The 13,689-nt window shown below is 43.8% G+C and overlaps 1 protein-coding gene, 1 non-coding gene and 1 pseudogene across 3 annotated transcripts; 1 reads left to right on the top strand and 2 right to left on the bottom strand.

The window, feature by feature from the left end:
- Nucleotides 1–4,249: 4,249 nt before the first annotated feature.
- TRNAK-UUU (transfer RNA lysine (anticodon UUU)) lies at nt 4,250–4,322 on the top strand. The gene has a single exon. It is a non-coding gene; the product is annotated as a tRNA-Lys (tRNA).
- A 2,567-nt stretch (nt 4,323–6,889) lies between these two features.
- Nucleotides 6,890–8,074, bottom strand: LOC147944913 (cytochrome c biogenesis CcmF N-terminal-like mitochondrial protein 2; annotated as a pseudogene). The gene is made up of 2 exons (XR_015557992.1): nt 7,411–8,074; nt 6,890–7,304 (listed from the first exon to the last, which is right to left on the bottom strand). The product of XR_015557992.1 is annotated as a cytochrome c biogenesis CcmF N-terminal-like mitochondrial protein 2 (transcript).
- Nucleotides 8,075–10,767: 2,693 nt separating this feature from the next.
- On the bottom strand, nt 10,768–12,698 carry LOC147944912 (uncharacterized). Its single transcript, XM_087449774.1, has 6 exons — nt 12,528–12,698; nt 12,340–12,375; nt 11,901–11,964; nt 11,105–11,235; nt 10,990–11,018; nt 10,768–10,810 (listed from the first exon to the last, which is right to left on the bottom strand). Exons 1-6 carry the CDS (start codon nt 12,696–12,698, stop codon nt 10,768–10,770), a joined length of 474 nt encoding a protein of 157 aa, XP_087305900.1.
- Nucleotides 12,699–13,689: the final 991 nt, after the last annotated feature.

Below are 13,689 nucleotides of genomic sequence, written 5' to 3'. Positions count from 1 at the left end.
TTGGTGGCCTAGAGTTCCACAAGGAGGTACGTTAGAGGGTCGCAAGCTTACCAGGAGGGACCAGAGAGGGTTAGCCGGTGAGCGTGCCGGGGGTGCTAGGAACCCAAGTGAAGGGTTGCAGCAGGTGGAGGCCAGGGTCGAGATGATCGCTTGGCGGATCTGTTGACGTGCTGTTGGAGCGGTTATCGAGAGAGGTACCAGTGCAGGCTCCAGTTGTGCCGCATGTAGCGGGGTGCAGCCAAGGGCTGCGGATGTTGAGCAGTTTCCATCATATCTTAGGAGGATGGAGCAATTTTAGATGATACATGTGAGATTCTTCTCAAAAAGTATCGAGCCTAGAGAGGCGGATAGGTGGACAGATGCAGTTAGAGCGGATGTAGCTGGGAGAGCTAGAGATAGTTCTAACCCTCACATCCAGAAAGCCAGGAGAGCAAAGAAAGTAGGAAGAAGAGAAATCCGGGAAACCAGAAAGAAAAGAGGAATGTGAGAACTAGTAATCCCAGGAATAGGAATATCAGAATCAAAGAACTAGGAAAGTAGGTTAGTTGGGAATGGTAGGAAAGCAAGGGAAGCCAAGTAAGCCAAGGAAGAAAGGTTTGGTTAGTTATTCACTTCATAGGAGGAATGGTAAATCAATGTTAGATCCCTTAATGTTAGATCCCTTAATGAAAGATCTGTAAATCGGAGAAATGGGATTGTAAGACATGTGCATACACCCCTCAACAAAACGGGGTAGCTGAAAGGATGAACCGCACAATCATTGAAAAGATCAGAAGTATGCTTTGTGAGTGTGGACTTCCCAAGACTTTCAGGGCAGATGCTGCAAACACAGCTGTGCACATCATCAACAAATACCCTTCCACAGCAATCAATTTCCATGTTCCAGATGAGGTATGGTTTCAATCAGTCCCTACTTATTCATATCTCAGGAGATTTGGGTGTGTTGCTTACATTCACTGTAATGAAGGAAAGCTGAAGCCTAGAGCTAAGAAAGGAGAGGAGAAGGGGAGTTACCTAATAAATAGGATAGTAAGCATTCCTTACACCATAGGGATAGGAAAGACTAGCAGCCCCAGGAAAGCAAGCCACCTCGGAATAGAAGGCTAAGTAGACCTAGTAGGAGTAGAGAAAGCTGAAACCATTCCATATGAAACTACAGGATAAGAAAGAGTGACAGGGTCTGTAAATGAACCATCTTCACTTTCTCTAGTAGTGGGTGTTGAGGAAACTCCAGGTAATTCAACAACTAAAGCCTTTAACTGAGATGAATGGAAATGATGCCTTTACAGGAGGCTTCGTAGAAGAAAGAACAGGCTCCAACGAGAGTTCCATAAATGATTCAAGTAAGAGTCTCAGTAGTTAGTTGCAGAAGTAGCTGTGACTTCAATAGTTCTAGTATCTGTTGCTTTAGTTGCAGTAGCTCTTCCAACAACTGGAATTTCAATCCGGCTGGCAGCGGTCTAGATAAGACGCAGCGCAGGACTCTCAATTGAGATAAGCTATGACTCTCCAACAAGGACTACCTACAAGGGCAACAAACCGCTCCCCAGTACTTTAGTTATGAGTGCCCTCGAAGTAAATGTTCCAATCGAATTATAAGCTTTCTTCTCAGCCCCAGGGAGTTCACTAGGTATAGACTCAGGGAGTTTTGAGTCCGTGTCCGTTTCAGAAACCTCCTCTTATCATGCGGGATTAAGCACAGAAGCAGTTAGCAAACACTGAAGAAGAAGCAGGGCTAGCTCCCTTCAGGGCAGTGAAACTGTAGTAAACCCTGGTATGTAATAATAGAGATTTAGTAGTTCAAGCTCAATAGATAGTAAGGTTCTGAAAGAATAAATGCGATGTAAAGTAAAGGTAAGATATGTCTTTTAGCAGTCCATCTTGAATGCCTTTGTCTCACTTGAGAAAGAGAGGCGGGTGAGCTACTACCTGTGATAGACGAATTAGCTCCTACTTTTGATCTTAACCGGGAGTTTTGAACCCATGTCGAAACCAGGGAGGTTGAAGACAAAACTTTAGACATTCAAATCACAGCTAAAAAGAGAATTTGAAAAGATTTGATTGTGAGGTTAGGGTTGTGGAGGATGATTCGAAGTTCTCAATGTTGTAAAACGTAAGCGCAAGCTTAACTCGATTATGACCTTATGGATTCGACCCACCTGAATATCTCCTTCCCTTTCATATTTATTTTCTCTCGGGCCTAGCCCTCATCAATGAATTAATGAGTTTCTTCGCCCTCTTTCTTTGGATTCAACTGAGACAAATTGCTCGTTGACGGCTTAGATCACCACGGCATCTTACCTTTCTCTTGTCTTTCTTACTGTAGCCCTTGATACTAAGTTCCAGTGAGATGTGGGGAATGCTTTTATGAATGGAAAACGATTCTAGATTTAGAGTCGGGTTTAGTTTATACCTTCGCCAGGGTGATCAGTTTCTTCACATCTAGTTAGTAGACTCAGAAAGGCATTGTATGGACTAAAACAAAACTCCGGCTCGCAATTCTTCCTAAGCGGGAAGACCCGTGGATATGGTCTTCAACCCATACCCATTAGGAGTACCCTCACGAATGAATGTAGGACAGATATTTGAATGCTCGCTTGGGTTAGCGGGAAGTCTGCTAGATAGACATTATCGAATAGCCCCTTTTGATGAGAGATATGAACAAGAGGCTTCGAGAAAACTAGTGTTTTCTGAATTATATGAAGCCAGTAAGCAAACAGCGAATCCATGGGTATTTGAACCCGAGTATCCAGGAAAAAGCAGATTTTTTTATGGAAGAACAGGAGATCCTTTTGAACAGCCTGTGATAATAGGAAAGCCCTATATCTTGTAATTCATTCATTAGGTTGATGATAAAATACACGGACGTTCTAGTGGACATTATGCACTTGTTATACAACAACCCCTTAGAGGCCGTTCCAAGCATGCGTCCCAACGAATACCAACAAGTGGAGTTAATGCTATATCTCATCCTTTCCTTAGTAGGCTTTCTCCCTAAACAAAATACCGATTCAAGCCCCTTTACTAGGTTGGGCGAGTCTCACGATTCTCGATTAAGAAATATCTTAATTAAGAGATGAGAGAACACCGACTGAACTTCTAGAGCTCTTTTTTTTTAGATTTCAGAATAAGGAAAGCTTGCTTATATTCATACTCTAATGCTCTAATGCGAATGAGGAATGCAAGATAACAGAGTTGTTTCCGCTCCTCTACTGGACCGGTCCTCGGGGATGAAGTAAACTTGCTACTGATTGAGCATGAAGACAGTCTGCTTTGAATATGAATGAGACATGCTATGTGAGAAGGGAGAAATTGTTGTTTGTTCAAGCTACCACTGATGTGAACATGTGAATGAACATACATATGAACATGTTACACGCGTATATGCTTAACACGTGTAACGCGTATCGCACATTAGCTTATAAGAATTAGTTCTAGTCCTCTCTTTCCTCGGAACTGAAATAACCGACCTAGTCCCTTAGCTACTTTGCTCAGGTTTTTCTATCTATATTAGTTAGGTTAGCTCGTTAACAACGTGTATAGGTTTCAGAATTCCTTAAGAGCTAAGAGGGAAGGTCCTCCGCTTTTTGTTATAAAAGAAGGAGAGTGCGGCTACCCTTACTCGAGACCCCACCTAGAACCAACTGGGCGATCTACGTCGATGCGCTATGAGATTATTAAACTATCCTCAACAGGAAATAAATAGATTATATAGAACCCTACCTTAGAATCTTATCTATAGCCCTCCTAAGTAAATACTCCTTATGAAATCTTGCTATGAAGGCTGGTGAGAATGCAACTACTGTAGCTGGTGATGCCCTTCCTGATTAAATGATATATCCCTAGTCTTCCACCGCCCGGTAAAAGAAGTGAGTTGAATTAGGTTGTTGATTTTCCGATGAAAGGAAAGAAAAAAAAAGAAAGCAAGCATACATTCCTAAACTACTGATCTATCTCTTTATGAGTAGAATCTATTGGATGCCCGTTTACGATGCAACTATCGAAAGCCATTTGCACCAGGTTTATAAAGACTGGTTCGAAAGGACCAAGCGCACTGCGCTTTCCCTTGCCCAGGTGTTCGCCTTTCTAAGCTAAGTCAAGTAATGGTGACCCGCCTAAGACTGGAGCCTCGTAACATGTTGGCGAAGAGGTTCGAACTGAGAGTTCGATCAGCATCAACTAGTTAATGCTTGTTGAGACCTCTTTCTCTTTTCCGCACCAATCTTAATTGACTACTACATCTTTATTTGGGTGTATAGCTCAGTTGGTAGAGCATTGGGCTTTTAACCTAATGGTCGCAGGTTCAAGTCCTGCTATACCCAAACCTACCTTACCACACTATATAGTAAAGATGCGTAGTAGCGTTCTAAGATCACTGAGGGGAAGGTTGGTCATAAATTTGGAGAGTACACGTAAACTCAGACTTTCGAGAACAAATATTGGACCGGGAAGAAAAAAGGGACAGAAATCCATAAAGTCAAAAAATATGGCACGAAAAGGAAATCCGATTTCGGTAAGACTTGGAAAAAATTGTAGTTCAGATTCAAATCGGTTCAGTGAGGGCGACCGCGAAAGTCACCGAATGGGTAAGTCTTTTCCTTTAGTTTATACGGCCTCTGAGTTTTGGACGGTAAGGGGGGGGGGGGGAGGGGGAAGGGAAAAGCAGGGCGGGGTTGCGCGCGAGCCATGCAAGAACGCGGGAATATAGCAAGTAAGCAGCAAGGTTCTTTAGGACCGACTACAACAAGCTCGCGACTCTCATAGAAAGAAAGGGTAAGCTCTCTGCTCTCTATTTGCTCGCAATGCTATACCTATCAAAGTTGGTGAACGCTTCTGTAACCTTAGACTCGTTACGCTCTTCGACTGAACTCGTTGGCTCCGCGTCCACCGAAAGTCGGTAACCTTCGTCACCGTCAGCATTTGGTACTCTCTCGATAGCTTCAATAGTTCACTAAAAGCCTTTGGTGTAATGAACCGCAAGCCCTTCTGAAAGAAAGAATAAGAGAAAGGCTTGGTTGCGGGAACCGACGGTGACGAAGCGGGCTGATGCGGCCATTTCCCTTTGTAAGGTAGGCCTTTTGATAACTAATTAGAGTTGACATGAAATGGATCACGGGAAAAGACGTATCCGATGAATGAATGATTCAATCCTCCCACTCACACGGGTTCTTCTATTGAAGGGCTTCCCCTTCTTCTATGTGAGGTGGGGAAAGGTCAGAGCAGAACCTAGATAGAACGCGGAGCAACGGCCCCTTAGTCGATACAGTTACCATGCTTACCAGCTCTTACCATTGCCGCTTATAGATGGGAGGTAGGCGAAGGTAGCTTGCTTCTCTTCTCCTAGGCTACCTCCACTCCACATGGTTATTCGCGAAGAAAAGGCAGCGAGCGGTTCTTCGCTTAGTAGAGCTACCGGCCGGCGTACGACGACCGCTTCTTGTTCTCGCCCAGCCGCTTCTTTTGATTTGATTATTATTTGAAATCCTAGACTAAAGAAGAAGCTCCAGAATCCGCGCAGGGCAAAATCTGCAGCAGGAGAAGAAAGAGGGTCCAGGTCAATTTGATAATGAAGCGAAGGTCCCCCTTACTCCCTATTCCCTCTTAAAGCTTTATAAAGCTGGGCGGTTGGTTAAGAACTACTGACTGTAAACTATAGATAGCAGTTACAGTCACTCAATTGAAATGTTCGCCTTTGGAATGAAGATAGATGAGCAGGGGAGTTTTCACTCCTACGTGGTATTCTCTTCCAACAAGGGTTACGGCTAAAACACCGCTTACTTTTCAAAGACAAACTGCTTCTAAACCAAGCCTGAACACGTTTCCAGTTGTTGATCGACGCGTGTCGTGATCACCAGCATAGTCGGCGTCACAATAGCCAACTATCTTACACTGTTCTCCTTTCTTATACAGAAGACCATAGTCAAGTCTTCCTTTCATGTACCTCAATATTCGTCGAAAGTGAGGTTTCTTTGGATTTTGCATGAATCGACTAACCACTCCAACTGCATATGCGATGTAGGGCCTTGTCAGGGTTAGCGCTTGTGCTAAGCGATAAGAATTTGTTCTGGAATGCCGGCGCGGACTGAAGGATGATGTTTATTAGCTAGACAAATCCTTCATTCGAAAGACGACAATCAAAGCATCACGACTCGTGGAACATTCATTCCTAAAAGGTGTAAACCTGTGAGATCGGACAACCCGTAAAAGGAAGCCGCTAGGCATCAAGCCCTATTATCTTACACCTAGGGAGGGTGGCCGTTGTTGGGTTTTTCTCAATTAGAGTCGCAAGGAGTTTGCTGCTCGTTGGTAGTGGAATGCTGACTAACCGTCTCCGTCCCCCTATGATGAGAAAAAGCTTTCCGAGTGGACGAGGACCGATCTTCTCTTTCTTTAGTCTTGCTCGTCTTATGGCATTAGCCTTTGCGGATTCCTTAATCCGCGGGACAGCTGTCTCGGCACATGTCAATCCTTATGTCCCCAGCGAGCAGGTCAAGTTACTCTATGTTGCTGCTTGCCTTTATCTTCCAGTCTGCCAAGCAAGCTTGTTTATTCTATGTTATTGATAAATCGCTATTTCCCCCAAACCGCTAGTTTTCATACGACTCAGAACTTATAACGTTGTTCTGTCTCCAAACAGAGAGCTTGTAGGCCTTATTCTTTGGATAAAAGTAGCGACGAGCCGACTACTACGACCACATGCGCATCTAGCGCAGTGGCTTGTCACTTCGTACCTTGACCATCTTCCGAAGTTCTAAATAATCTACTGATCAAACGCTATAGGGGCGGACTGCTCTACATTCAGCCACGCCATAGTGACCCCCCGAAGCGATCTGCCTCATTGCAGGACGAAATCCGGCAGCCAATTGCTGGCTCTGAATAACAAGCCCAGCAAGAAGTTCAATTCTTCCATAACATAACGGGGCGGGGTTGCGCGCGAGCCGAGTGGCGTAGATGCACAAGAGTACTTCGCGCCACAACCATCTCTTTTTTATACGTTCTACGGACCGATGCCTGCTGCTTCATCTGGTAGAAAAGAATCATAGATATGCCGGTCATTAAAAGGAAGAACCACCATAAAAAGATTCCTCGTGTATCATCTGTAGCAAAACTATGAACGGGAGCTAGCAATCCGGACCGTATTGAAAAGGTTCCTGAGACACAGCATGGAAAAGTCACAATATTAAGAAACGAGGTCCAAGAATGAAGAAGGGGTAAAATTACAGAATGAATACGAGCTGTGGCTAATACCCGAGGCATAAAAGAAGCATTTTCTACGGGATCCCGAAACCACCAGCCACCCCGACCTAATTCATGATAAGCCCACCAACTTCCTGGCAAGATGCCTACGGTTAAAAACCACCAACATGTCAAGATCCAAATTCGAATTGGTTCCTGGTCCTGATCAGAGACCACTGTGTTTGCGCCGGCGGTCCAACAAAGAGGCGAAGTAGTGGTCTCTTTCTTTCCATTACGAACGACACGCTTCGCCTGCTCCCTCCCCGTGTCCACGTCGTCGAAGAAAGGGTCTTTTGCCCCGATTTACCGTCGTAGGGAGCACTCTTCTGAGCCCCACATGATTCGCCGAAGGATGAGATCTTGCCTATGCAGTAGGATTAAAAGGAAAGTTATCCGAACAGTGAGACCCGGGAAGACTACTACTTCTGTATTTTTTATAAATCAAAGGGCTACTTCCTGATTCATTCCACATTTCACATTCCCCTTGGGATTAGCAAAATAAAAATACCTTTTTCTCGTTATAGCTATCCTTTGCTTGTGTAATGACTCGAACTTTCTCATTTATGAAGACTTGAAATCGCATGCATAAGTGTTGGTCCATCAGAGCTTACAGTTGGAGATGCCGCAAAGCAAAGATCTGGACGAAATGAGAGTCCTTGTAAATGGGCAGAGCCGGGTGCTCTTATTTTACGACGGTAGAGACGATTGCTTCCATTACTGACCAGAAAGACACCAAATTCTCCTTTAGGTGCTTCAACTGCGGTATAGGTAGAAGAAGCTGGTACGGAAAAACCTTCTGTATAAAGTTCGAATCCCCAACTTGATTAACGGGCATTTTCGGGGACTAGCCCGCTTCTCCGACCAGAACGAATAAGATCAAAAAGGCCATCATTGGGGCAAACAATGCAATAGCTTCGGTTAGAGCAAAGCCCAAAATGGCATAACCAAATGATTGTTTAGCCAATGATGGATTTCGCGCCACAGAATGGATCAAAGAACTGAAGACGTTTCCAATACCGATAGCAGCTCCCGCTGAAGCAATTGTAGCAGCTCCGGCACCTATTGATTTTGCACCTTCTAACATCCTTTTCTCACACTTATTGCAATTCTTCTTTCTTCTCATACCCCAGAATAGGAAAAATACTAATATAATACCGATAGTAGTAATACTAAATAAAAATGTAAAATTTAATTCTTCTAGCGGTGTGGGGGCTTGCATAACTTGAACAAATTTAGAATAACACTTTGCTTCATATTCTCGAATAAAATTGATAGGGCCAGGAACGCCAAAATTTTGCAGATACCATTCATTCACTTTGGTAGATAGATTAAGGGATTCCCGAAAATAAATAACGTTCAGCTTATCGCCTAGTAGTTCCGCAGGAGTCTGGTCCAATTCTCGATGGAGGTTCCGAATATATCCGGCCTGAATCACTCCCTCGTAAAAATCCCAGCGCATATTAACTAAGAAGTGATTCAACCGGGTTAACCTATCCATAATAATTGGATCCACCAATTCCTCTGAGAGAGCTACTGTACCCAAACAGTAGAAGGGGTGGGTAATTATGTTCTCGACTGAGATAGTAGGAAACATGTCGAGAACTGGCACTCCTGGCAGAACGTCGTTAGTTCCGGAATTCGTGGAACTGCAAAAAAGGAGATTCGGATTTTGTCGCATGATTAAATTAATTGATTTCAATAAAATGATTCCCTCCAGACAGCTTACGTCAAGCCTCTAGGAGTAACAACTATAAAAAGTTGTGGTTGTTGGTTGTTGACTAACAAAAACATGGGAGAAAACCAAGAACAGGGAGCATAGAGATTTCTTCTCTTATGAGATTGATAGTTTGATGGGGGGCCCGGCAGGCTAGCGATCAGAAACCTAAAATCAGACAATGATAGAGCGCCCGTACCCTACCTGAAGTAGCATCCCGCCGATCTTTCAAATAAACAAAAGGATCAACTAATACAAGGATTGAGAAATCTTGGCAACTCAACAGAAACGGGATTGAGGAAACTTGACTTTATTGAAATTCGAGCTGCGAACCCGATAAACACCTCAATAGGATCGCTAATACTACCACTTCTAGACTTGGCACAGACAACACTTCTTTTCTATATACTTAATTAAAGATGAAAGCAATGACTGATTGATCCAACACGCCAAGCCATACTTTTCATTCTTATTACTATATTTAATTTATCTAGGTGATCGACGGAACACGGAGAGGTGCTTTAGTCAGGACGAGGGGATTTAGATGGAACTGAGAGGAGAACCGAATGAATGCAAGTGCAAGAGTGGAAGATTGATCGGACTCTCTACGAAAGCTGTCCTTCTTCTCGCACAAACATATCCGACTCGTACGAAACAAAAGATTGAACCTTCACCCAAAACCGTACGAAGCGGAGTAGCAAAGATAACAGCACACCAAGCAGCCGTACGAAAGAAAGTTGACAGATCAGGAGCGGAAAGACTCTACTGATGATTCCCAAGCCAGCTGTACAAAACATAGATTACAGATTAATCAGGATGGAACACGAAAGAAAGAATATACTGAAATGATGATTAGCACAATGGCAGTGCTCGCACCGAAACAAATCTACAGCACTTTGACCAAGCATTACTCCTCCACTTTCTACTGATGATTAGCACAAAGGAGCAGTTTGGCATACAAAACTGATTAGCAGCACAAAGGATCAGGAGCAGAAGCAGGATGGAGTCTCAATATTGAAATGATTAGCACATTGATCACGGGATGGAGTCAAGTACGAAACTCCACACTTCGCACACGCTCTATGGAAACAAAAGCCCTCACACAACTGATCAGTAGCACATCACTCAAGTACAAAACTCATACTTTCACATTCTTCTTTATTTTAGTTATCGCATTATCGCAAAAGCACAAACGACTGATCAGCACAATCGTACACAGAAGCACTAATACACTTATGCCCCGAAGCAGGTCACAGGTCCGAAGCAGGACTCTCCCTCCCTTCCCCGACTGATAAAATGGACTTAATTACGAAAGAAAGAAAAAGAAATAAAATTCCCTACACAGGTGCAGTAACCATTGGAGCATTATCACTATCTGTACTGAACCATAATCCACTGACCAAGGAAAGAAAGATTACAGCACCAAGCCGTACGAAGCCAAGACGCTCTACGTTGATTAGTCAAGGTCAAGGTGCCGATGAATAAACAACACGCTCATACTCCGCCCTAAAACCCCTGTAAGCATACCGAAACCCCAACCTCGAGGAAAAGGTGCAAAGGTGCTTTATCAACAGGACGAGGAACATCTGAATGACATGGATCAGCAGCAGGCGCAGAGTGGAAGATTGATCAGGAGCCAGGAGCTGAAGAGTCTACTGATGAACACAAAGATTGATAAATAGCATTACTCGTATGAAAGAAACCCAAGTCAAAACAAAGGAAATAATAAGATTGATGGAACCAATCATTACTCCTCCACTTTCCCGTTTACTGAAATGGATTAGCACAAAGATAGCAGTATGCAAAGAATATACTGATTAGCAGCACAAAGATAGCACGATGGAGTAAACAACGCCAAGCCTACGCACAACAAGAAGGAACAGTGAAGCTGCCAAGCATCAGCATTACCATAAATGTGAGTTAATTACTGCAAGGAAAGAGAAGGAATAAAAGACAGGTCTTCAAAGGAACAATGATCGGACGAAGGTCTCGAAATGGCACAGTAACAAAGGAACAACTGTGCTGGACTCAGCACCTACCATAGGGCAACTTCTTTCGAAAAGAAGTCCTGGGGAAGATGTCTAGGCATAAGCAGCACCCGGTCATAAGTAAACAAATGTTGCTTAAGGAGCCAATACAACACAATCAGAGGACTATTTTACGCTTGAGAGGGCCGATCAGCTCATACCAACAAAACAAAGAAGATGGCAATGCTGTGGAGTAAACCGGCAGTAAGTAAATACCTGGGAAAGGCTCGGTAGCACACCGGAGGCAACAAAGAAAGAGAGGTGCATACGCTACTCCACCCCAAGTGAGCGGAATCCTCCTGTTAGAGCGAATCCACCCGTTAGAGCGAAGGAAGGAAGATAGAATAACGGCTTAATCCTCACACTATTGGTGCTTGGTACAACACAGTAATGTCCTCAATGTCTATAAATGGCACAATAAACATGATACCTCGAATGAAGGACAGTCTCGAAATGGCACAGTAAACTTGGACGAATAAAAGAATTGTAATTGAAAAGGCTACACTTCCTCGAATAAAAAGGACTTTATCGACACAGTAAACTCAACAAAACACTAGGAGACAATGGGCACAAGGAACCAAGACAAGACACTGGTAACAGGAACAAGGCACTGATCGGTGCCGCTCCTTAAACAACAGCTTCTTCTCAGCAGTGAATGGTAGTAGTCCGAAGTAGCAACAGTCGACTGTAAGGAAGAAGAAGCATACCAGATACCGGTCAATCAACAGCCAATAAGTCGTCAATCTTCGAGACAAACAAACCAAGCTTCGAAGCTGAGAAAGCAGTGCACAGGGCAGGAATGCCGATAAGCAAGGGAATCTTCAATGGATACCGATCAGTCCTATCTTCTCAATCTAAAGTGCAATTAGCACAATAACAAAAGAAAGAAACATCGCACATCCCTTGGCTTCGGATCAGAAAGATAGGTGCTTTAGCAACTCGACCAAGAGGAGAGGAAGAGACGGACGATCGGACAAAGGAAAAGTGCTGGACTCAGAAGAAGAATCGACTAATCAAAACACTTGGAAACAGCTCGTACAAAACAAAGAGGCACTTTGAAGGGACCACCGGTCTATGCCTCTCCTTATAGAGTTTCTACGAACCTTGGTTATCGGTCATAGCTATTGTTCATTGGTAATCGGATAGCTGGTAAAGAGCTGATAAAGGGAACGGGGAACAGCAACAAAAGACCAAGGGTCACTGGGCCAACGGAGTAGTCCCTTGAGGGTAATGGTTCAAAGAAAAGAATAAAGGAAGCGGCTGTACTTACCGAGTCGAGCAAACAAAGATGTGCTGGGTAGTCAACTCTTCCATATCAGAAGGAACCGATCAAAGCATCGGAAGAATAGGATTCTAGATGACATGTCCTTCTACTGCTCTGCTCGTTCGGCTGCTTATCTTGCGGATTCTGATTCAATTAGATCAAGGATTGCCAAGCAAAGCAGCACCAACCTAGCTCTACTCTAGCTAATCAAATCATGGCCTACTTCTAACTGTAAATGTGATCACTAGCATCACAAAAACAACAGAAGCGGTATCGAAATAAGCACCTGTCCCAACTCAAGCCTGATATCCCTGGCACAACAGAGTTTGAGACTTCGCCGGATAAGCCCGATATTGAGCCTATCTGACTGAGCCTTAGCCAGAGATGAAGGGCTTGGCACCACCCTAACGCAGTAAATGAAGCGATATCCCTTGAGCGAAAGCTTTATTTTGGGCATCTACAGGAGAAGTCGCTGTGAGGATGAAAAGTGTGTGAAAGGGAAAAAGATGTTCATAGGGGCCTTCCAAATCAATAAAGACCAGAGCATACTTTATTGGATGTAACAACGAAGGAGGTGCGGAATCACTAGTCGCGCTAACATGATAATCGGGTTATCACGGAAGGTATGAATCCTTTTTAGCCTTCGAGTCTTTTGAGTCTTTTACGCTTTCTAAATCTTATAAGTAGGTTATGAGGTTGTAGGTCTATCCGCCCTATCGCTTATTCTAGAGGTTCCATTTCCTTGTCCCTTGAGTTCGGCCACTTGAGGTTAGAATATGCTCGACTAAAAGGTACGTAGTCGCTCGAGCTCAATTATATGTTCGTCAAATTTGTGAAAAGTGTCAACTAATCGGGACGAATTCTAGTAATTTGTTCCGCATAAACAAAGACAAGGATAATCTTTCTAAAGGAAATAAAGTAAAGGAAAAGGCACTTCCAAAGAGCTGGCAAAAAAAGGGAGCAATTCCAAAGGGTAGAACCTTAGGTTACCCGCTGGTCATAAGCTGGTAACCAGTGGAAGAGCAAGAACTGAAGGCTTACGAACTACTGAAGTGAACCTAAAGCACCAGCAAAGGAAAGTGATTCTCAAGTTCTTCCCACAGCGAAGAGCATTGCTTAACCGTAGTAAGAACTAGATTATTCATCCAACTAAGACCGATTTCACTTATACACGAAGGAAATGGGAACTAGGCTTCAAAGGCAGACTTGGACAGGAAGTCGAGCTAGCTAACCTTTTCACATGAAATGAAATGTTCGCATTTCAAACTTGCCTCTTCACCCTATTCGCTTAGTCAGGTATTCCCGCCGCGGAGGGTAGCCTCCTTTGCCGCTCTATCAATTGTTATTCTCTTTTTTAGGGTAAAGCTCTAGATTGTATATGGTTATCTATGGACTTCACTCGGGACCTCACTCGCCCAGCCGTTAGCGCAATAGTAGTCTCAAGTCTT

This window comes from Camelina sativa, chromosome 5, assembly GCF_030686135.1.
Source record: "Camelina sativa cultivar CO46 ecotype springtype chromosome 5, ASM3068613v1".
NCBI classification, from domain to species: domain Eukaryota; kingdom Viridiplantae; phylum Streptophyta; class Magnoliopsida; order Brassicales; family Brassicaceae; genus Camelina; species Camelina sativa.
This window is presented reverse-complemented; position numbering and strand designations above follow the sequence as displayed.

Bases quoted from the DNA above. Each gene is read 5' to 3' on its own strand.
- LOC147944912 (XM_087449774.1), bottom strand. From the start codon at position 12,698: ATGCCCAAAATAAAGCTTTCGCTCAAGGGATATCGCTTCATTTACTGC. The intron at 11,965-12,339 runs GTCATCTAGAAT...TTCTGAGTCCAG, and splicing joins GCAGAGCAGTAGAAGGACAT to CACTTTTCCTTTGTCCGATC. The intron at 10,811-10,989 runs GTAGGTGCTGAG...TGTTGTGCGTAG, and splicing joins TCGAAAGAAGTTGCCCTATG to GCTTGGCGTTGTTTACTCCA.